At 45.0% G+C, this 22,558-nt stretch overlaps 2 protein-coding genes across 6 annotated transcripts in view; one reads left to right on the top strand and one right to left on the bottom strand.

Moving 5' to 3' along the window:
• The window catches only part of ANKRD42 (ankyrin repeat domain 42), a 24,602-nt gene extending 14,591 nt beyond the window's left edge, over positions 1 to 10,011 (top strand). For all 3 annotated transcript variants that reach the window (XM_025191657.1, XM_006035514.2, XM_025191656.1), the window contains 5 exons: positions 936 to 1,041; positions 1,823 to 1,992; positions 2,453 to 2,579; positions 4,441 to 4,585; positions 8,967 to 10,011. In XM_025191657.1, coding sequence (XP_025047442.1) covers positions 936 to 1,041; positions 1,823 to 1,992; positions 2,453 to 2,579; positions 4,441 to 4,585; positions 8,967 to 9,059 — 641 coding nt within the window. In that variant the 3' untranslated portion in view covers positions 9,060 to 10,011. The remainder of the gene's footprint in view (positions 1 to 935; positions 1,042 to 1,822; positions 1,993 to 2,452; positions 2,580 to 4,440; positions 4,586 to 8,966) is intronic.
• A 130-nt stretch (positions 10,012 to 10,141) lies between these two features.
• The window catches only part of CCDC90B (coiled-coil domain containing 90B), a 15,260-nt gene continuing 2,843 nt past the window's right edge, over positions 10,142 to 22,558 (bottom strand). For all 3 annotated transcript variants that reach the window (XM_006035511.3, XM_025191659.1, XM_006035510.3), the window contains exons 3-9: positions 21,545 to 21,648; positions 19,325 to 19,426; positions 17,811 to 17,852; positions 17,623 to 17,694; positions 17,489 to 17,542; positions 14,839 to 14,953; positions 10,142 to 11,669 (exon numbers count right to left, since the gene is read on the bottom strand). In XM_006035511.3, coding sequence (XP_006035573.2) covers positions 11,614 to 11,669; positions 14,839 to 14,953; positions 17,489 to 17,542; positions 17,623 to 17,694; positions 17,811 to 17,852; positions 19,325 to 19,426; positions 21,545 to 21,648 — 545 coding nt within the window. In that variant the 3' untranslated portion in view covers positions 10,142 to 11,613. The remainder of the gene's footprint in view (positions 11,670 to 14,838; positions 14,954 to 17,488; positions 17,543 to 17,622; positions 17,695 to 17,810; positions 17,853 to 19,324; positions 19,427 to 21,544; positions 21,649 to 22,558) is intronic.

Genomic DNA, 22,558 nt, shown 5'->3' with positions numbered 1-22,558 from the left:
AGATAAAATGAACATTTATATGGTATGTGTGATTTGTTGTCTTTTTGAGGGCCATCCTAGTAGTGTAAAGTATTTTCTCTATCTTCCCTGAGGAGGACTGTATTTGTCAAGCAAGTGTGTGTATAGATTGTAGAGGAACAGTGTCTTAATTGTATTGATACGAAATTCAGCAGTGCCTGTCGCTCAGACCTGTCCTGTCATTCTGGAGCATATCATAGATGTTCAGCAATCTGTGATACTGCACAGCAAGGGCCAGGAGAGAGTCCTGGAGTTCTCTCCTCAACAACTGAACCTCTTGTCCATTCAGTTCTCGTCATCATGATGCTGAATGGATTGTTTTAGGGATTTGCAGTCAAGGTATCCATAGTAGTGACTACAACTGACAACAAACTTGGAGAGACCCGATAGTGAGGATGAAATGGTTCAGCAAGTGAGGGACATGTTTTAGCAACGTACTGTCAAGAGGCATTCTGACAACAAACTGAGATGGATAGATACAGGGTAAGATCTTTCTTGTTAACATAAATAGAGATATCCCAGGTTACAGGAGCTGAAGAATTGGCCCATAACATTCATTTTACATAAAACAGGATATGATGACAATATATAAAAGCTCTCCTTCCCTGCTACCAGTGCACTGAGCTTGTTCTGGGAGGTATTTTTGTCTTGGGATCTTGGTGCTCAGTCTTCAGAAGCTTTCAACCCTTGTTAAGGGGGGCTGGGTGGGTGCGGGTGCCAAGGCACCTGGTTGGCAGCCCAGAGGTTGAAAGTTTGAGTCCATAGCAGAAGTGTTTGTGGTGCAGCCTGATCAGTATTCTAGCAAAATCTGAGGTTTCTGCTAAATACCTTGTCCTAAGGACCTGAAAAGGGAAAGAAAAGGCATTTAAGATTAACAAGTGTGTAGGATTGACTTTGATACATGCTCTCTCCATCAGCTGCTGGGCAAGGACACATAAACTGCTTACAATGGATGATTGAAATGGGAGCTGACTGTCACATTACAAATGAAGCTGGAGAGACACCAAAGGATGTAGCCAGGAGGTAGATGTCCATGTGCCTTTGTTTCAACTGGTTTGTAAAGGGCAAGACTCCAGACTCTCTGCTTTTATACCAGCAGAATGCTGTGGATTTCAGTGGAGTTACTCCTGATTGCCTCTGATGCAAGCAAGAGCAGATTCAGGTCCATTAATTCAGACTTCGGGGTAATAGTTGTTTGGCTGTAATGCTTTACCTCTCAAGAGGGGCTTTATTGAAAGTATTTAAATAATAAAGGCAAATTATTGTGACTGGAGGTGAGGGGAACTGAGAGCTGTGTACATGGCAAACAGTAAAAGAAGAGAATTATGCAACTGTGAGAAGAAAGAGAACACTATGAGGAGATATACTTCAGGCATACATAATAATGCATGCTGAAGGTGGCCAGCAGGCAGCATTTCTGTTTACTGTTAAGTATATCACACGTGCTTATTTGATTGAATTAAGAGGCAAAATAAATGTAAAGTCTCTGAAAAGAAAGAAACTTTTGCACAACTTCCTAAACTGTAGAACTGTCTTCTATAGTTATCACCGAGGCAGAAATTAAGTCTTCAGAAAGCCAAAAGAAGCATCTTAGCGCCCCTAGAGATCTAGGCTCTCCTGTGTACCAAAAGCCCCAAACTAACTACTACTGAAGTAAGTGGGAGAGAGAAGAGAACCTGGGAGGCACTTCCATCTCCCATGTAATCAAGTGTATGTGTTTTACTTGGCAGTGAAACATGGGCTGCTTTTTGTAGAGGAGCTCATGATATTGCAGTGGATACTAACTATTGACTGTGCCATGCAGGTTCGCTCAGCTGGCAGCTGTGGAACTTTTAACCCAGGTAACAGGAGACAACTCGGATGAAGAATTAGATATCAATGATGTAAGGTTTTTTGATAGACATGGTGTGGAAGGGAGCACAGATAGCAAAGAAGATTTAACCCTAGATAAAGTCAACAAAAGAGATGCACGCAGTAAGTAAGCTCTTTCTCAGCTCTGTCTTTTTCTGAAAGGGTGGGGAGGAATAATCATCTCAGGAGAAAAATATATTTAGCCACATAATTTCAGCCAAGTCTGCAGAATTCTTCGTCATATGAGGTGTCAGGAACCAGGGACTCTGTGCCAAGAAGCTTTGAACAGTGAGCATCTTGTGGAAACCAGACCATTTTTGATGCATGGAAACTAGAACAGAGGATAACTGGGAGATTACTTTAGTCCATCTGTAGGAAGCCGGCACAGGATTGTCCTTTATAGATTATTTTTGAGGGATATGTCAGATGTAATTGTATAACAACCAAGAACTAGACCTAGGTTACTTCCTCTGGGAGACTGTTCCACAATCCATTGCCAGGAGACGGCTCCCAGCACTCACAAGACCCAGTAGCTTCATGCACAGAAGCTCGTTAGCTATTCACACAATTGTCTGTCTTGCAGTAAGAGCCTATCAAAGGATTGAAGAACTTAAGCAACTTCTAGAAATTGCCTGCAGCAACTACAAACAGCTGGGGGGAATAACTGAAGAGGAGAGAGTGAAGAAGAAAGAAGAAAGGGAGGCTGACAAGTAAGGTTCCCTTAACTGTGATACTTATGCGCTTCTTTCCTTCCAAGTCTCTTCAAAGGTGTTCCAGTATTTGGTACTTATTTAGGCATTATGTTTTAAATGCAATATGTATGTATGGTCAAGAAGCTATCAGATGAGAAATCAGTTGAGCTTCTGTAATGTTTGCCTAGTTCCTCAGTGTTTCATTAGGGACTTCTGCAGAAATGTTCCCTTGCAGAAATGGTTGAGGTGGTTGGACATCCCACCTGCAGAAGACTGTCGGGAGTGTACAGGAAATGTCACACTATCCTGCTGAGACTCTGGACTCCTAAATAGTGGTGCCACTTTTTGCAGGCCTCCTTCTGGTTCTCTACTGTTCTCTGAGTCTCTGCCTGTCCCCACCTGGAGATTTTGGCATCCCCAAACCAATGCTTCTTGTCAGTCACTGTGTGGGTGGAGCTGTAATATTGAGGACTTACAGTATAGCAGCAGGGAGGTGTGTGCAAGGGTATTGCAGAATTTAGATAAGGAAATCACTTATTTCCTGATTTTTTTCAAAGGCGCTGAGCAGCTCCACGTTACTGGACTTCAGTGGGAGCCGTGGACACTCCACAACCCAGACACTGCCCTCTTAAAAGGGCCCTCTGGAAAATGGCAATAACAACATTCATCTGCCTCGCAGGGTGCTGTGAAAGGCAGTAATGCTCATCATGGCTCACTTTAGACTGGTGGCCAATAGACAAAGCATTCTGCAGTTATCTCCCTGGGTTCCTTATTCTTAATATCTGTGAAGATGGCGTTTTGGGCACCTGCAAGCTCATCTGGATTTGATCTTTCTTTCTGGCTTAAATTCTCAGGGCAGGGCATATGCCCTCCTTTTGTGACTGTGCTGGTTCATACTGGTGCATGTGAGATCACATTTCAGTTTGTGATGCTAGAGAGCTGGTTGCAGTAGGAACAATTGGAAGACGAAATCTGAATGACATTTAAACTGCTAATCTCCAGGATTCACTGATCGGTAGGGGACCTTGTGTTGCTGAGCATCATATGCTGCTGCGGCTTCATGCAAACTATAGTTCATTTTTTTTAATCTTCATTTCTGGGTAATCTCAGTTTTAGACTTTAGAAACAGTTTAAAGCATCCACCTTCTTGAATATACACAACCTGCCACCCTACATCCTATCAGTGAAGGGACCAATCTATATGATTTCACCATTTCACACTCTCCCCTTGGTCCTGCAGGTATTTTTGATGTCCTGAGAATTAGGACCAGGAGGTAAACTTGTCTTTTGCTCAGTGTGTGGGATTACATTGCCCTCTAGTGGCTGGCCAGCATCTAAAACAGTCTTTTACCAGAGCTAACGCCTAAGCGTTATTGTTTGTTCTTTTGCAGCCAAATGTTCTGAACCAGTTACAGTCCACATGCGGGGTGTAGCTGGTAGCTGTGATGTCTCTATGTGCGCTCACGTGGCGTGTTGTAGTAGCAGAGAGCCTCTTTGTCATTTCTGCTCCCATTGCAGATACTAATTGCAGCCGCTGTGCAGCTAGGACAGTCTGTGGTAAACATGGATCCCTGTTGGATCAGAAAGCATACTACCCTTGCAGTCTTCTCTCATTCAGCATGCTAATTAATGATGCTTAAATAGCTACTGAACTATGGTGAGGTGTGGGCCACAGACTTCCTGTGCTTACAAGGACAGTGGCAGCAGATGCTGGTGTTATGCCTTACTCCATTCTGGAGCAGTAATACAGGCACAGCTAAACGTATGCCCCAACTGGCCTCCATGAGCTGTTTTGCCCCTGCAGCAGCAGGATTGGACCTGGACTTTCTTCTTGGATCACCACAGGGCAGTGGTTTAACAAACACTGTGCTTTTGGCAGGATGATGAGAGAGCTGGAGGCCCAGCTGGAGTACGAGCGGGTGCGTCGAGAGAAGCTGGAGAGCCAGCTGGATGATTGTCGAGCAGAGATCGCTCGTCTCAAGGAGTGCCTGGGGAAGGTGCCAGTCTCGCCCCTGCCCACGAGGGTGAGTGCTGCATTTTGTCCTGTGCCTTCTCAGCACTGCTTTCGAGAATGTGTGAAAAGGGAATGTGAAAAGTTTGGGGGCAGAACACTGTTACCCTGCTAAGACACATGAGAGTTAGGTCATTTTGGGGCATCTAAGTCATCCAGTTTTGCCTCTGGTAATAGCCTAATGGCTTACCTAGCTATCACTCTGTCTTAGTGCACTGTGAGCCAGCAAACTTTTCATGTTCCCCTGTGTTCCCCCTGCCCAGGACCTGGGACACCCAGGTGCTAGACTCACTGCTGAGGAGATTTGAACCTTGATCTCTCACATCACAGCCTGCCAACCTGATCATTATACCATGGGACTGAAGCTACCTTTCTATTAAGTTTAGGCCACTGGGTAGCTGAGAAGGAAACATCCTGGGTGCTGGCAGAAAATCAGCAAGAGGATGCCTTCCTGTGGCTCAGGATGGTGAATGCAGCCCTGGTATGAGCCCTTATTTCATTATACAGCATGGAGTCATTGGGAAAACTGCACAAACAGCCTGTGGGCAGAAAGCAGGCTTCTTCACAGGGTGCTCCCCCTGGCTGTAATTCCCTCCCAGCGAGGCTAGAAGAGATGCCCAGACTGTACCATTTGAAATCCTTTCAGTGGCAGTCCTGATCCCAGTGCTTCTTCAGGAAGGAAAGGCTTCTCGGAAGACCTGACTCTGAATCCCTCACAGAGAAGAGTATATGCTGGTGTTGGACCGAGGGAAGGAAAGCCTGGGGAGCTGCTTATAGTGAACCTCAAGGTCTTGGACTTTCAGGCAATAAGAGAACTCAAATGCCGTGCAAGTACAAGATACAGCAATGACGCTATGTACAATACTCAGCATTTTCTATTCCTTTGTTACTACCTCACCTGCCTTGTGGGACACTGGATGTTTCTGTGCACTGTCAAATCTCCTGAAAGGACACTTCTGTGACACCTCTTCCTACAGACCCTGGAGCAGGCACACTAATGACTGGGGACCTATCAGTTTTAGGTCACTCTGTGCACTGCAGACCAGATTCCCCTCACACTTGCATTGATTTAACTCCATTGGGCTAGATCCTGCTCCCTGTTACTAAAATACACTCCAGATTGGTGTCATGACTTGGTAAAATGAACAAACAGCCTTAGGAGCAGGGGCCAGGACCCAGGGCAGTGCCTGCCATCCTGAGCCACAGAGTTAAGGTCTTCCTATTTGCTTTCATTCTGACCCTGGACTCTCCCTCTTGACTGTGCTGTGGGCCAGCTTGAAGAAGAGCAGGGTGGAAGGCTACAGCATAGGAGATGTGGATTCAGGCCCCCTGATGTTAAAGAGGGGTGTTGTCTATATCCTGATGAAGTGCTCTGAGCATGAGGTGATCTATGGAAGGAGATAAGGATTATCCTTAAACTGCCACATAGAGGCCCAGCTGGTAGGACAGATGTCCTACTAAGACACATTTGCTTTCTCCGCTCCAAGGGAACTAGGAGCCCAGAGCAGGCAGGCTGAAGTGAATGGGAGTTATGTCCCTCCTGGGTCCATCTGTGGAGGTGTCCTAAGTGCTGCCCATTGACATAAATATGCAGTTCTGCAGAGAGCAGTAGGAGGCACACAAGCTCCCATTGAAAGTGCCTACACAGGCAGAATGGGATACCTCTTGGTTTTGGGTTGTGTACATCAGGCACTTGTTAGCAGCTGCACATTAAATCCCAAATGGGCAAAATAGGATTTATCCCTCTGTGATCCAGAGCCGGCATCTCCAAAGAGCAACCTCCAACTGCTGCATATAACGAAGCTGGAAGAGGAGGAGTCTCTGATGCACGTCAGAGGTGGCTCTCCCTGGCCGCCAGACAGGTGCACACCCACTACTTTGCTGGTAGCAGCAGCGAGAAGCTGGGACCAAAACCCCTCGCGCTGAGCTGGGGACTGCAAACCATCAGCTTGCCTTGCCTGGTACCCCAATTCTGACCAAGCTGTTCTGGTTACTTCAGAAAGTGTTACAGAGCCAACACCTCACCCCAGCCCATAGCGGACATGTGTACAGAAGTCATGGCACAGCAGACAGAATCCTCCTCTGGCTACGTTGTGCCCAGGCTGTGTCTGACGGCTTAATTGCACTGTCCGCATGCAAATGTGAACAGCAGCGGTAAGCCTCCTGCTGCCATCTGCTGGCCTCTGGCTACAACTGCCTCCTCCACTTCAGAATGGCATGGCACGAGCAGCCCTGGAGCTCCTGCCTGAATACAGGTGCAAGGTGCCTGGGAGTGGACCCTTTGTTTCTCCATAGGCAGCAGTGTAGGCTGCAAGACGCACTCATAACTAGGGGCAGCTCACAGCATCCCCTACCCCTCTTGGTTCTTGGCAAGGGTTTGGATGGCAGGGTTTTTTCTCCTCTACCTGAGATGCTTCATGCCCTTTGATCATGCCCTCCTATTCACAGCTGCTTCCTCCTTTCTTTCTCTCTCTCCCCTGCTGCTTCCGTGTCTCTCCCATACTCTGGGCTCTTTTCTCTCCCTGTCCCAGGACTGCCCTTTGATGGGCTATGTAGCCACTGCTGTCTGCCTACTGCTCCCCTGCCCATTTGGTACTGGAAAGCCCTGAAATGAACCCACCTCCTGCTTCCATAACACAGTCCTGGGACACTGGCCAGACATCCTTGGAGTCTTGTAAGCCTGTGACTTTTGGACTCATACCGTTCCAGCCTCTTATCAGTTGTAATTGGGCTGTTTCAAGCAGGGAAGATAAGACGTGGCCCACGGATGCAGGTTTACTGTCATATGCCCTTCTGAATTAATATGGCTGCTGAGAGAAGGTCTTTGATGGCTCCTCAGCACTGCCCCATGAAAGGCCTCTGCTTGTTCTGACCCCTCAATTGGTGAGGCTATGAGCTTTCCCCTTCGGGATTTCAGAGCTCTGCTCTTGTTTGTTAAACCAGTGGGGGATTTCAGAGTTGAGAGACTGGCTTTAAAAGTGAGACAAGATTGTCAATGATAAGCCAAAGTGACAGCTGGATTGCTATTGCCATGGCACTGACAATGTGTCCTGCAGCCTTCCAGGTACCTCGCAGCAGGGGAAGCTTCAAATCAACCAAAATCAAAAGTTCATTTCACTTAACAGCACTGCACTTTCTTACATCAACAGGTCTTCAGCCCTGTATCGAAACAAATGCTGAGGGCTGGAAGGTGAGCACAGGAGCTGTAGATGTATCCACCCCAGAAAGGCATCACTTTTTTCCCCCCAGACAAGCAGGCAGGCCTAATCAGTGGCCCTTAAGGGGGTGAGAGTTTCTGGTTGGACCTAGGGAGCTTTGCTGGGAGAAGGGATGGTGCTACTCAGATTACAGGTAACCTTGCAAGTTGGCTACTGATAAAAGAGGCAGACCTTTCATTTACTTGCACTTCAAAACACAAAAACATTTAACCCAAAGGCTATCTGACTACCTGTGACAGCACAACAGCTTCTTATGTATACTAGCTAGGGAGACAAGAGATGGGTGGCATGTAGATTGGCAGCAGGTCTTCTTGAATTTGCTGAGTTTTCCAAATTTCTCTTCAGCTCATACCCCTATTTCTAGATGGCTTATTCTAAATCTTCTAATACACGCTCTCTGATGGCCTCTATTTATTTCACTGAACCAGATCTCTTGTGAGTTTGCACGGTGTCATTTAGTTGGGAAAGTAAAAGGGAGGGTTTCTTTATCTTTTCTTTCCCCATTGTGAAAGGCTTGCTGTTAAACACTGACCTGTTTCTTTTTTACCTTAGCTTATGGTCTTATCTGGCAAGGCTGTTTTGTTTTTACCAGTGATCTAAGACTCTTTAACAAAAATATATCTGTTATAGCAAAATAGCATCTAATACATGTGGTTACATCAATCGCTGATATTAATATTTTAAGACACAGTGTATTTGTATTATTTATTGTATGGTGTTCTCATACAAATGTCTTCTTTCAGTCCTTGTACTCTGTTTAATTGGATCTCATTACTAGTTTCGCTGGACATGTTAATTGCTTTACTTTGCTGACCAAGCTGAAAAGGTTCATGCTATAGTCACTCAGAAACAGGCATTGGGACCTTCTGCTTAGCTACTCTTCTGCAGCTTGACCTAGGCCCCTTGAAAATGGCCAAGGCTGGTAACTATAGGAAGTGAACAGAAGAGAAATGAGAAAAGGATCCATTTCATGCCCATTTTTTCCCCAGCTGTAGGCTCAGGAATTGGGATAGTTAATTTACCATCTTAGCTATTGTATTTCTTAAGCATTTCGTCTTTTATGTTTAACACAATATTTTGCAACTGAAAGTTTGTGTGATTTAACCCCCTCCTTTGTAATGGAAGCAGGTTGAGGCACACAGCTGCATTGTAATGGCTTGTATGTCCTTGTTGCAGGAAACTGAGGCTCCTTCTGACTTGGGTAAAGAGAAAAAGAAGGTGAAGAAGCCACTCAGCAGCTCCGGAGGTGTGTTTGTGAGACGATGCTGAGGGGTGCGTGGAAAGCAGCATTCATCTCGTTCATCTCGGGAGCGTGGCAGGCAATTAGGAAGAGGTGTTCACAAGGGAATGCCATTGTCTTGTAGAACCCTCAGGGCAAGCCCCCAGTAGAGTTTGGTGAGCTGAACCCGTGCCAAACAGCAGGGTTTGTACTCTAGTCCTCTCTCAGAGTAAGCTCCTTGCAATAAACGCATCCTAATACATCAGTAGGGGGAATGGAAGTCTTTTTTTTGTACTATCCTGGCACTGGGCAAGGTGCAACATTTTGTGGGACTGCTGGTATAATAAGCCTGTAGCCTAACACTGGATGCGTCTACGTGAGATGTTTACTGCGCATTAGACTAATTGAATCAAATGGCGGGGAGGCAGCAGGGGAGCCAATAGGGGAAGGCAGCTTGACCCCTACCCCTTTCCCCCTGCTATCTGTCCCTCCATTGCCTCTGCCCACACCCTCAGCCTCTGTCCCATCCCTTCCCCACACCCGCTTACCCTTTCTCCAGCACTGCAGGCTCTGTCCCTGCTCCAGCCTGGGGCATGGAGCACGGGTGGTCTGGTGGCAATGGTGGCAGAAGCTCTGGCCAGGCCCCAGAGTTGGGGCTGGAGCTGCTAGGCTGCTGTTGCTGCTACAAGACTGGGCTGGGGCTGAAGGAAGCACGTGCTCCATGCCTCAGGCTGGAGTGGGGATGGAGCCTGCAGTGCTGCAGCAAGGGTAAGCAGCAGGTGGGAGGGGGCAGAGGCTGCAGGGGGAGGGAGGAAGAAATGGGGAAAAGGGGCCACAGGCTGTTGCACGGGGGGAGAACTGGGGAAGGAGGCAGCAATGGGTGGGGCAGGCAGAAGCTGCGGTTCCAGCCCTAACCCTGGGTTGGGGCCAGAGCTGGGGCCACACCACCTTGTAGTGGTTGTAGTTGATTCCTTGTAGTTGATTCCAAGATGAGCCCCACGCCCATGTTAAATGGGGAAAAATCCTTCTTGTCTTGGTATTTAATAAATACAGTATTAATGCAAAATCCATATGTGGATCATGTAGAGACTGACTGCTGATAAACAGAAATGGCAGAGATTTAGAAGGTGAATGCTATAAATATGGTGTTTATTGTGGCCTTGAGTGACTCTGTACAACGTTTGCTTATAACACCGCTGTACCTATCAAAATTAGGCATGGAACAGTCATCATCTGAGACAGCACATACCACCACCACCCACAGTGGGCAGCTCTCAGGAGACTAACACTACTGCCTACCATAAAACATGTTGTCGCAGTTTTCCAGGTTGGTTTCTTTTAATCACAGCTCAGGTTGCAGCTGTAACAATTCTGTTGCAGGAGAGAGTTTACGTAGAATTTCGTGCATGAAATACACAATTCACAAAATACCAACACATCCCATTTGTAAACAAGATAAACCTGGAATAACCTGAAAATGCCACTCTAGGTATTTTGTAGAGCAATTCTCTCCCCCATGCAGGGGATACTCCATTACTACAGCAATACCATTACCTGCAAAGATGAACTGAGCATTGGCACCACTGTGGCCAAAAAAAAATCATCTATAAAAAGTCAACAAAAAAAAAAATTGGCTGCTTTCATTTTGGATGATATTACTACATCCTGTTATATATCTCAGCACTAGTATTTCGTGAGCAGGGCAGAGAGTTGAGGCCATGGTCAAAGTTTGGTTTAGAGGGATTGGACTCTGGAGGCAAGAAAGGGAACACTGGAAGTCTCATGGAAGTAATGTATCATCCCAGCCTGGAGTCTACTCTCAGACAAAGGCTATACAGACTGTATAGGAGTTTTCCAGCAACGGAGAAGAGTCCAAGTTCCCCTTTGCCTTGTCCCAGGATTATACACAGCCACCGAAAATGGTGCTATTTCCCCTTAGAAAGCATGAGTCTTTACTTCTAGGTTTTGTGGGTGAGGAGGAAAGAGGGAGCCAAGAAGGGGAAGAGGGGGGTGGGATGGAACATTTTGGCCCTTATGTCTTAGCCTGAAGGGAAAGGGTCCTTTTGAAAAGGCCTAAATTTTTTCTGATTTAGGGTAGGGTAAGTTTGCAGCTGAAGGGTAACATCCATTCCCTGTACTTTGAGCCACAGGAAGTCTCACACAGCAGCATCTGCTTGGGTCTATTTTCATCCCTTGCATCTTCCTCCACTGGACTGCAGTTTCCAGCAGGTCATATCACATGGTAAACACTTTTGCTCAAATAGAGGAAAAAAGCCCGTGAGAGCAGGGCCTTTGCAAAATTAATCTGGGACATGGATTTTGGTTAGTGTAGCAACACCCTCCCCCAATTTCTCATTTAATATGTGAGGTCTTTTAAAGAAGGCGACCTAGAGCCAGAGAAAGTTTTCCATATATTCTATTACTGACCCTATTTTGCCTGTGAGTGTTATGCATTACGAAAACATTTCCAAGCACTCACTAAGAATCATCATCAAAACGAAGGTGCCAAACAACAGCCATAGCAAACACAAGGTCCTAACAGATGTTGCCTGATAGATCGAGGAGGCCCGTTCTTTGTTCCATGGTGTCGTAGTTCCAGTAGCTTCATTTCCAGAACCTGTAGAATCCCAGTGCTATTGCCAGGCAAGCGAAAACAGAAGCTGCAAATAGAAACAGGAAATAATTAATGTGGCACAAAACATCATCCTGTGCTCGGTGCAGGGAATTCATTTTGCGACAGATGAAAGCTGACTGCAACTCCAAAGGATGCTAAATAATCTAAGACAGGTCATTTAATTTTAAAAACATTTCTCCAAGAGCTTAAACCTTTCCTCAGGACACTAGCTATACAGACATGATATCAGGAGTCAGACTATTAGAACAAGTTCTTGTTACACAAGTAAAATATCTAAGTGTCCCCCCACCCCCATCAGACGAGATGACTACCAAACTAATAAAAGGATTTCATAGGCATTAGGGCTGGAAGGGACCTCATGAAATCATCAGGTCTAGGCCTCTGCCTAAGGGGCAGGAAGTCAGCTAGGGTCAGATCACCCCAGCAAGATAAGCATCCCAGCGTTTCTTAAAGGGACCCAGGAGTAGGTGCTTGCACCACTTCTGGGTGGTGTTTATTCCAGACTCTGGAGACTCAGATAGTAAAGAAGTTTTTCCTTACATCCAGTCTAAAACAATCTTCCAGCAGTTTGTGACTGTTAGATCTTGTCTTCCCTTGGGGTGCCCTGGTGAACAGACGTTCTCCCAGTTCCTGATGCACACCCCTCATGTACTGATAGGCAGCCACCAAGTCACCCCTGAGCCTTCGCTTCTCCAGGCTGAAGAGTCCCATGGCTCTCAGTTTCTCCTCCTGTTCTCTTGACCTCTAATCATGCACGTGGCTCTCCTCTGGACTCTCTCAAGCTTCTCCACATCCTTTCTAAAGTGTGGAGCCCAGAATTGGATGCAGTACTCCAGCTGCAGCCTCACCAATATACATCAGGGGTGTCAAATATACTGTCCATGGGCCAAATCTGTGGAGTGCTGTAACCAAGCTCGTGGATGCTGGACCAACCCAAGGTGTCGGTCCAAGCCCTGGCTTCACGTGCTGCATACAGCAGGTAGGTTGGACACGGTGCTGCATGCCCTGTGTAGCAAGGTGTCCTTCTAGGGATGGCTGTGAAGCCCCGAGAAGCCCTCCTTCCCTTGACCACTCTGCTAACTTAGTGCAATCAAACCTTCAGTTTCCTGCCATGCCTTGATGTATCTGATTTAAATAAAGGAGGCTGCCCCAGTGCTTCCCAGTCTGCTCCCACTAATAATCACCAGGTGTCTGTGGTCACTGCCTTATGGGCTAATTATGTGGCTCCAATCAGTCCCTACACCATGCCCCATGTCTTGCAGGTGTTCTCTCTCTTTGATGTTTACCAGATCTTGCTCAGCCCCTCTCCGGGCCCTCAATACACTCAGCAACTCTCCCTGGGCTCCTGGACCCTCTCTGGTTCCACACACACAGCCCCTCTCTTTGGGTCTGGACCCCTAGGAACCTCCTCCTCCTCCCCTTAGTTCCTCTCCAAACCTCCAGACTGCTGGCTGGATTGTCCCTGCTGGCATTCAGGAGCTGCACCCATCCTGGCGAGCCCATGTTCCCTCAGCAGCCTCCAAGATCTAACTGCTTGTTTCACTCAGGACTTGGGCCTATATATCTCAAGCCCAGCTCTCTCTCAAGTCAGGTGAGGCTCCCCGCACCCCACCTGCTTCAAGGGCTGCTTCTCCTCTTAAAATGAGAGGCACCCTAAGCACCCTGCCACACCCTGAACTTAACATAGGGGGTCATGATGTCTGGGGCACATGCTGCATGTGGCTCTGCTAGGACAGCTCTGCATGCTGGCTCCAAGGCTGGTCTGGATTGGGCCATGCCACTGCAAAGTGCCGGTCCGGCAGGGTGCCACATACAGTATGCACCTTGTGCTGTTCTTTGCTGTGTGCAGTGCAATGGCCAATCCAGCTCCACATGCATGCAGCATATGCTGGCTCCAGCTCTCCCCAGCATGCGGTGTGCACTACCTGTAGTGGAAATGTTGGACCTGGGGCTGCACCTTAGACCAACCCCTTGTGCTAGCTGCAGTGCCAGGTCCAGCCTGCGCCGTGCTGACCCCATGCTGGCCTTGTACACCACATGCATAACAAGCTCCAGGGCTGGTGCCTGCTGTGTCTGGTGCATGGGCTGGACCTGGTGCTATGGGCACTACACAGGGGTTGGTCCTTGTTCAGCCTGCAGACCATCCCAGTGACCCTCATCCAGCCTGTGGGGCCAGATGAATTTGACACCCCTAATATACATAATGGGCACTATGTCAGGAATAAGCACAGACGACTGGAACAACTGTGTGAAACTTGAACAACTTACTTTCCAGATGGGCTGAACCAGCAGTTTAGCAAGCGTTAAAGCAGGTTTCTTCATGTTCTGCTCTTTTTGCTGGACTTGATCTCAAGCTGCACAACAACTAGGTTATTCTCCTTTCTACCTCAGTGTGCACTTCCTGGTCTCATTTCGAAGCTTAGTTTGGTTTCTTTAAACCTTACTGAAATCATCAAACTGAAAGTGAGAGTTTTTGAAAATGCAACTTGGAGGTTTACTCCTGTGTGTCATGAAGGTGCACGCTAAGGGAGTCAGAAACACAGGATGATCCTGACCTTCATCCAACAAAAGTCCTAAGCTTCAAAGCAGAGCAACTTAAACACTGCTGCATCAGACCATCTGGTTATGTAAATGAGCTGCCTCACTCCCTGCAGAGTAGCCTTCAACTCCAGCTCATTCCTGTGGGGGATAATATGACCCCAGGATAGTTTGGGCTAGGAGCCTCTGCAGCAGAAGCTGCTAACTTGTTAGAGTAAGAGAAGCAAGAATGGATGGAGGAAGCAGTGTTCATCTTGTCCACATGCTGCTCCTAGCCTGACTTTGGGCACAATCCTGTGCCAAAATTTCCGCTAGTTTTCTACCAATTTTTTTTCTCTATCACTTCTTTTAAATTATGAAAACAAAACAAGTGACTTTTGAACTTGTTTGCATTAACCTTTCCCATAATTTATTAGCTGTTGTCATGCCTAACCTGAGAAACATTGAAACCAACAACGTTGTATACATAATTATGAATTCACAGTCATTTTCTTTGTAGCTCATTTTTAATGTAGAGTCATCAGACAACACACCCAGGCTACCAAAGGGAATTTCAGAGAATTGGGAACTCTACACCCTAAATTTCCCTTTGAATCAAGTTTTATATTTTGGAAACACACGGATAATGCCCATTCCTTCGCGAGTAAGTTGCGTACCTGCCAAATAGCGTATCGTGCCCAACTTATTCGATTCCATCAGTGTTTTCAAGGAGGCTATTTCAGTATCAATTTTGTTGCTGATTTCTGCAATAACACTGTTGGTTCTTGAATCCTGAAATATTATAAAACACAGCATACATGTGACTCATCTCTGCCCCCCTTCCACTTTTACATATAACATCAGTGTTTTCAACTCTTCCAGGTAAAGAGAAAAGTCACAACAAACATCAACTCCCTTAGGGAAATAAAATATATAACCTGTAAATGAGCTTTGAAGAGATGTGGAGTCCAACTGAAGAGACTTTTAAAAAGGGGAATAGCAAAGAACTGACTGAAGCATGTCTTTCTGTGGTAAATGCCCTGAATAATCAGGGTACAGGAGGCAGGTGGCACAGGTATTAACATGGCTTTTAATAAAGTCATTTCCCACCCCCCCTTCCCAGGTCAGACCCATGGTCTATTTAATCCAGTATCCCATCTTGGGCAGAGGGCAGCAATAAAAAAAGATACAGGTACAATAAATTCCTGGAGATGTTGATTAAATCATCTGCCCATGTGGGATGTTTCTTTCTAGCCCCAGATAGTCAGTTATGCTCTTAAGCATGACAGTTTATCCCATTTATCTCATCCCTTCTCATTAGCGCTGACCCTGATTTAGTAAACAACAGCTGTTCTAATTCTGAGCAGGGAGACCAGTTTCAACAATCAAAAAGCAGATTTAAGACATTTCAGAAAACAGTTACTGCTCACGGACACCTGACATGTGATGGAAAGTGACTTGCAAATCAAAGTATATCAGTCCTAGGAGTAAAAGGAACAAGAGGGGACACTGGTAATTCCAGGGGGTCCTTTGCTCCCCTTTGCCATAAGCCCTCCTTTAAAACCCAGTCAAGAATATATGGCTGAACTAACAGCCATAGAACAACTAACAGGCAATAGAACAACCTTAGAGAAAGGGAAGGAGGCATTTGACTCAATAAGAGTAAATGTCATTGTTTCCTCTGACAAGGCTCCTTGGGTGAATTTGATATCTTTTATTAGACCAACCCAAATGGTTGGAGAATAGTTATTAAGCAAGCTTTCGGGTTCAAAAACCCTTCGTCAGGCTCAGGAAGCTGCAGCAGTTGGTGTGTGCTCTTCCTGGATGGAATGAAAAGTAAAGAAGCCAGGGGCTGGGCTGGGCGGGGGAGTCAGTTGCCAGGCAGATTATAATGTATCAAAAATCCAATGTCTATGTTTAGTCCCTGATCTCTAGTAGCCAGCAGGTTGATGAAATGGAGTTCATAGGCTCGTCTCTGGGATGTGTTGTGTAAATTTCCCTTGAGGATCAGGACTGAGAGATTGGAGAGAGAGTGGCCCTCCTGTGAGAAATGTGCCCCCACCGGTAATTGAGTGTTTCTGTCTTTGATGGATTTCCGGCGTGTGTTCATTCTGGTGCGCAGTTGTTGTCTGGTCTCTCCTACATATCTGCCATCAGGGCATTTGGTGCATTGGATGAGGTATACTACATTCCTGGAGGTGCAGCTGTAAGGAGGTTCGGTGCTTGTTTAAAGGCTAGGATGGGTGGCTCTGGGAAGATCTTTTTAAGAATAGGGTCTCTGTCTAGTATGGGTTGCAATTGTTTGAGGATTTTCCATACAGGTTCAAGGGAGGGGTGATAGGTCATAACCAGTGGTGTGTGATTTGTAGGGGGGGGTTCTTCTGTACTGCAGCAGTTCTTCACGTGGTATCCAGGTGGCTCTTTCAAACGTGCGATCTACCTCTCTGGAGGAGTGTCCTTGCTGGGTGTTTCCTCTGTGTATTCATCTAGACCTATTGTGCTATACATTTAAGTTAAATGGCCCAATCTTTCTAGAAGCAGAGGGAAGCCACAAATCCTAGAAATCCTTAGAAATATGGAAGTACACGAGTTAGATACAGCCAAATGTGCAAGCCGAGAGAGGCTTGCACATTTGGCTGTATCTGACTAGCACAGCAGAATGCTGATACAATGAACTGGGAGGGAAACAGGGTAGAAGAAAGGATCAGGGACATATTTGACCAGGTTAGGTCTGAGGCTGCTGCAGGACTGTAGGAAGGGAGAGGTAGATGCAAATATGCGAGTGGCTACAACTGATGAGAGGAAGAAGAGGAGGTGGAAAGCCAAGGACAGAGCTTTACAGTGAGCAAGTTTGAAATTTCTAATCAAAGGACCTTGGTTTCTTATGTTTTTGGTAGGTACAAATCTTTAGTGCATTGTATAGAGACATGTGCTAGAAATATCAATAAAGCATAGAGGTGCTAATATCTGAAAGCAGAATAGCTAGACTAAAACTGCATGAAGTAATGATTTAAAGTTTTATGCAAGGAGTTTACTTTGAAGAAAGTGGATTGGATACATTAGTTCAAAACATTTTCACAGGACAAGATCCAAAATGGGGTTTTCACACTTGCTCATGTGTGTATGAATATTTTTGTGTGCACGCAAGAAATACAGGCTTAGGCCATATAGGTGGATATATCCAACTATTCAGCCCAATAGTGCACTTCTTATTCCTTCAAAATCTAATTTGTTCCAGTGAGAATTTTGGGCGTACAAGAACTGCGGGGGGAAGGCCTTAGTGGGAAACAGGCTACAAATACAGAACGGCCATTGCTCAGCACTCACTTTTTTGTGAAACTCTGTAGTTGCTTCCATGAGCTTCTTCTCCTGATCTGTAAACTATAGATTGAGAGAGGCATTATGATCTCAGCAGTGGAAAAAGAGCAGGTAATTAATAAAAACATCTAAGAACAGTTTACCATGTCTGTCACTCTGCTCCTTTCCAGGTTTACGTCCAGTTTGTTGTCAGCTCTGATTTTACCTGTTTCATTCTTAAAAACAAATTATGACATTATTTTGAATTATGTTATCATAAATGGCCATACAATTATTAAAATGATTATATGCCTCCCTGAAATGACAGTACAGGTACTTGTTGTTCACTTACCATTAGCTGCTGTTTAACTTGATCCAATTCAATTTTCATTTTCTAGGTAAAGAGAGAGAGAATTTGACAGACTGAGCAACATGACTGCTCATTTTAGATGGTATCGCATGTCACTTGTCAGACCGACTGAACTAGCTCACTGAGGTTGCAGTGTTTTCAAAAAAACATGCAGCAGAACCCGGACCATTTCTATCTGGGTGGTTTCAAACCTGCTTAATTTGCAGCAGGCCGAGAAGTGAACAGTGAGCCCCTCAAGTGTTGGCTGCGGCTTTTACAAAGGGCACCACCTCTCCAGCACTCAGCTGAAGCTCTACCCTGCTCCTGTGCACCTTGATCAGAGTAGGGATGTAAAAGGTTAAATGATTAATCGTTTAACTGATAAGTGCTGGGACAACCGGTTAGCTTACCAGTTATGGTTTAGCTCGGCGTGGGCACAGTCTGGTAGGGAAGTGGGTAAGGCAAGCTGTGCACACGATGTGCTAGCAGGAGGCAGGGCAGGCAGAAGGGAGGGAGGGGTTAAGAGGAGGGGAAAGAGAGGTGAGGGCTGAAGAGGACTAGTACTGCATAGCCTAAGAGGAAAACAGCAGGTGGCCCAATGACTCCTCAAGTAAGCAATTAGCTCTTTCTTGTCACAGATGCTCCCTTCCTCCCAGGGTGGGGCTTCATTTAGGCTGGGTTGTCTTCCACCCATCAAAAGGCCCTGGGAGCAGCTCCCAGCAGCAGCCATGTCCGAGCTCCTGTGTTATGGGTTGACCATTTAACTGATATAATTAAACGAGGTTAAACGAATACTTTTAAAAACAATATTTACATCCCTAGATCAGAGCAGCTAAGTTACAACATTATCAGATTTTATAAAGGCTGCAGCAGCCAGCTAGAGCATGTTAGTGGTCTCAGGCTCGAAGAGTCCAGGTTCTTCTGTGCTTTGAATGTACTACTTTGCCTGTCATTTTAATTAAAAACAGCAACTATGCCTTTATATCTAGTTCTATTTGAAATATGGTTTAAAATAAAATGGACCATCATCTAATACACCTTGCCACCTGCATCTTGCCATTGTGAGCACTGGAATATGGCCTGTGGATGATAGAAGCACATACCTGAATATACTAAATGCTGGCAGGAAAAACAAAGAACTAAAACTATCCAAGCCACCAGCAATTTTACTGAATATTGTGTCATAAACTGCATATTATCTGCACTGCACATGTAATAACAAAAGGAAGAACACTTAAAAATATATTAAATCAGTCAAGGATTCAAACAAGAATTTTTCTTTTCTGAAGGTCACCACACGAATCCTTATCCTTATCTTATTTTTATATAAACACAACCCCTGCTATTCAACAGGCACAGCAGATTTCTAATCTTTCGAGGGTAAGAAAACTAAAAACTTTTAATATTGGTTAAAGTACTTGTGACTGTCCATAGAGTTCATTCTACAAGCAGGCTTCCCAGATGTAATGCAACATACTCTGAAATGTATCTGTTCAATGAGGATGACCGAATTGTACCTCATTCTCTGCTCTCAGGTTCGCAAATTCACTTTTCTCAAGGATGACCATATCTTTCCGAATGGAGTCCAGATGTGCCATTATCTGCTGCAAAGTTATTTCCTAAAAATAAATAAATAAAAAAAAAATGCAAGGAATTCAAAATGGCCCAAAAATGCTAAGACTTTTTTTTTCAAGCACCCTATTTCAACAGGTAGCAACAGACTTGCTTCCATCAAGGAAAGTCAACTTTTGCAGTGGAAGAAACTGGTGACTGTAGAATAAAAACAGGAAAAGACAACGGAAGTCACAAACCAACAGAAAATAAATAGCTGTAATTGATTCAGTGGATCCAGAATCATTATTTGTGCCCATTTGATACCTTCCTTTTAGACCCAAGGTAGAAAGCAAAGACTGGAATTCAGTTTCATTAACCACTTTCTCCAGTGGTCTACATAAAACAAGCCAATTGACTCACCAAGTTCCTAACTTCATGTTTAGCACTAACTTTCCTCTTGGCTGAAAGAGCCAGAAAGGCAAAAAAAAAAAAGGGGGTGGCTATGGGTACCAAACTACCATCTCACACTAGGTGTATGCAGGTACAAGGCACGCTGACAAAACACTGTGGGAAATCTTCCAACCTTGCCTCTTTGTAGTCTACACCGCTGTTTAGCTGGACCTAAACGACATGTCTAAAAATATGGTACAAAACTTTACATTTGAAATGAGCCAAAACATTACTGCCTTCAGAACTGTATGACCTTCAAAACTGTATGACCCCTGCAGGAAGTTTCTCTATTGTTCTTCTAAGCAGGGAACAATGACAGGGAGTGGCAGGGACTTCTGGGGGACCCTGTTTGTAAAGGTGCTGAGCGTTATGAAGTGTCAGGCTGTGATTCAGGGCCAGGTGCTGAGTTTGCATTCTTCCCTTCCATTCCCTATAATACACCCTGAGCCACTCGCACTGAAATCAATAGAAGGCAAAGAGGTAGCCCCCGATGGCTTCTGGGAGCACTTGGCTGTCTTTGTTTAGGATCTACTCAGTCCATAGTCCACCTTAAATTAAAGCACTTGCTAAGCCGCAAGCAGCAGCAGGTTTCCATCTACTGCACTACTCCAAGTAGGTTACATTTGGGTCTTGATGTCACAGCAATGTTCATTTAAGGCTTCCACGCTGGATACAACAAGGTCTCAAAGCCAGCAAGATTTCCATATTAACTGAACAGGAAAAACACTGGCGTTCTCAGGCTCTCTTCATCTACCAGGGTTTATTTATTCATGACAGATTTTCTCAAAATTTTTAAGAAACATAACTCAAATAAAAATCAGCTGGAAATGATTCACATCTTAAGTGACAGAGAAACAATTCATATCTCTTTGCATAAACTCACTAAACGAGAACTGTCCTGAATTCTCAGTCAGTAGATACGGATTAATTATTAAGCAATTACTTTGCATCAGTCTTTTTGTATAGGCCTGGCTGTTGGCTTTGCAAAGGAGGTAAACATTTTAGATTTTTTTCAATTTCATCGTGGCCAAAGCCTGAAGATTCCCCTTCGCTGTCTCAGCTTGGGCACACCCTAGTAACATTTTGCTGATTACTTCACCAGATGTGTCACAGGCACTAGTATGAACTTCTGAGTTAAGGATGACCTCGCAATGCTTTGTGTAAAGTATCTGTATCCGTTAAAGATGACCAGCCCTAAGAGGCCAATATGCAGAAAGAATTAAGATGATCATGAACCAGTTTTAATAGTTCATAAATTTATTGAGAAACCAACCAAAGAAAAATTGTATCTATATTATTACAGATGGACTAATTTCTCCCACATGAAGCAGATGCATTATTTTCAATGTATTATTAATATAATTGTCTTTGAAATTAATTTCCTAACCTATTGTGTTAAATGGAAACAGTTCATGTGCCTTGCTCTAGAGACTGGCTTTCAGCACCCGATGAAGTGATCACTGCACAGCATTTGTGTATCAGTACTTTCTGTAAGGCACTTTGCATTCCTATGGAACAGAACATACTATAATAAATGCAAGATACGACTTCTTGCTTTCCAGCTTAATGTCAGCTTAAAGTTTAGGACCATCTGTCTCAGTAAAGTGTTTGTTATACCTGTTGTTGTTAAATTTAACTATATCAACGTGGGCACTTTTATTTTCCAACACCACATGCATTTGTGGTTCAGACAAATAAAGAGATGAAGAAGCCTCAGGTGAATGATTTGTTACCTGCTGAGCTTGGGTCACCATATCCTTATACACTGTGTCCAGGCTCACATTTGACAAAGTTATTAATGCCGATACAATGGTCTCTGCTTGTTCTTTCCCAAAGCCTAGAAGACAGTTAAAGGGCGACAGGTTAAGATTAAATGAGAGAGTTGTCTGGAGAGAGGAGCAGCAACTACGTAATAAATCAGAGCCCTCAGCTCAGGATCCAAGTGCACAAGCAAGTAATAATTCACCCTGCCACAGAGAGAGAGTCCATCACCAAAAGCACTGCAGACGTTAACGCCAGGTCTGAATCTGGGGCTTAGCAAGTCTACTACCTGGTGCTACTATTTATACTCTGTCTGTAGCTTGGTAAGGTTTTACCCCAGGAAAGCGCTAATGTGTCAGATTTTGGAAAACATCACAAAACAACTAATTGACAGATTTCAGGTGGAGTTTGTCTGCTAGGAAGGGCAAGAAACAGGGGCTCCTGGGTTCTGTTTCCAGCTCTGCCACTGACAAAGTGCATCCTTGGACACGGAGTCTACTTCTGTGCGTCAGGTTCCCCATCTGTGAAACGACCCTGGAGAGGTCAACTATCCGTCTACTTTCAGAACTCATGAGGAAAAAGCACAAGGATGACATGACATTATTCTCCTCCCAAATCGCTGGGATTACAAAACTTCACTTGTCAGTTCTTTTATTCTAACAGGTAGCTACAAACACTGCTGGAGATTCCCCTTCCACTAAGGCAGGCACCTCAAGGATTTAATAAGGTAGATGGTATTGCTATTGGAAATTTTGAGAATCCATTTATTACTTAGGTTTACACATTCTCTTGAACCCCAACGTTGTTCTCATACAAATGAATGAGACATGCAGTGAAAATGCATAAAAAGTAAAGCAGACTTTTTCAATCCAATTTCAATAACTGAAGGTGTGATTAGTAACGTGAAGAAGTAACCTAGTGTAACTTGATGGAGATTCTTTAATTATTATCAGGGATCCTGGTTTTCTTTGATAACCCCCAGCTGC

Source organism: Alligator sinensis, unplaced genomic scaffold (genome assembly GCF_000455745.1).
Source record: "Alligator sinensis unplaced genomic scaffold, ASM45574v1 scaffold1028_1, whole genome shotgun sequence".
Lineage (NCBI taxonomy): Eukaryota > Metazoa > Chordata > Crocodylia > Alligatoridae > Alligator > Alligator sinensis.
The sequence above is the reverse complement of the archived record's forward strand: the minus strand, read 5'-3'. Positions and strand labels throughout refer to the sequence as shown.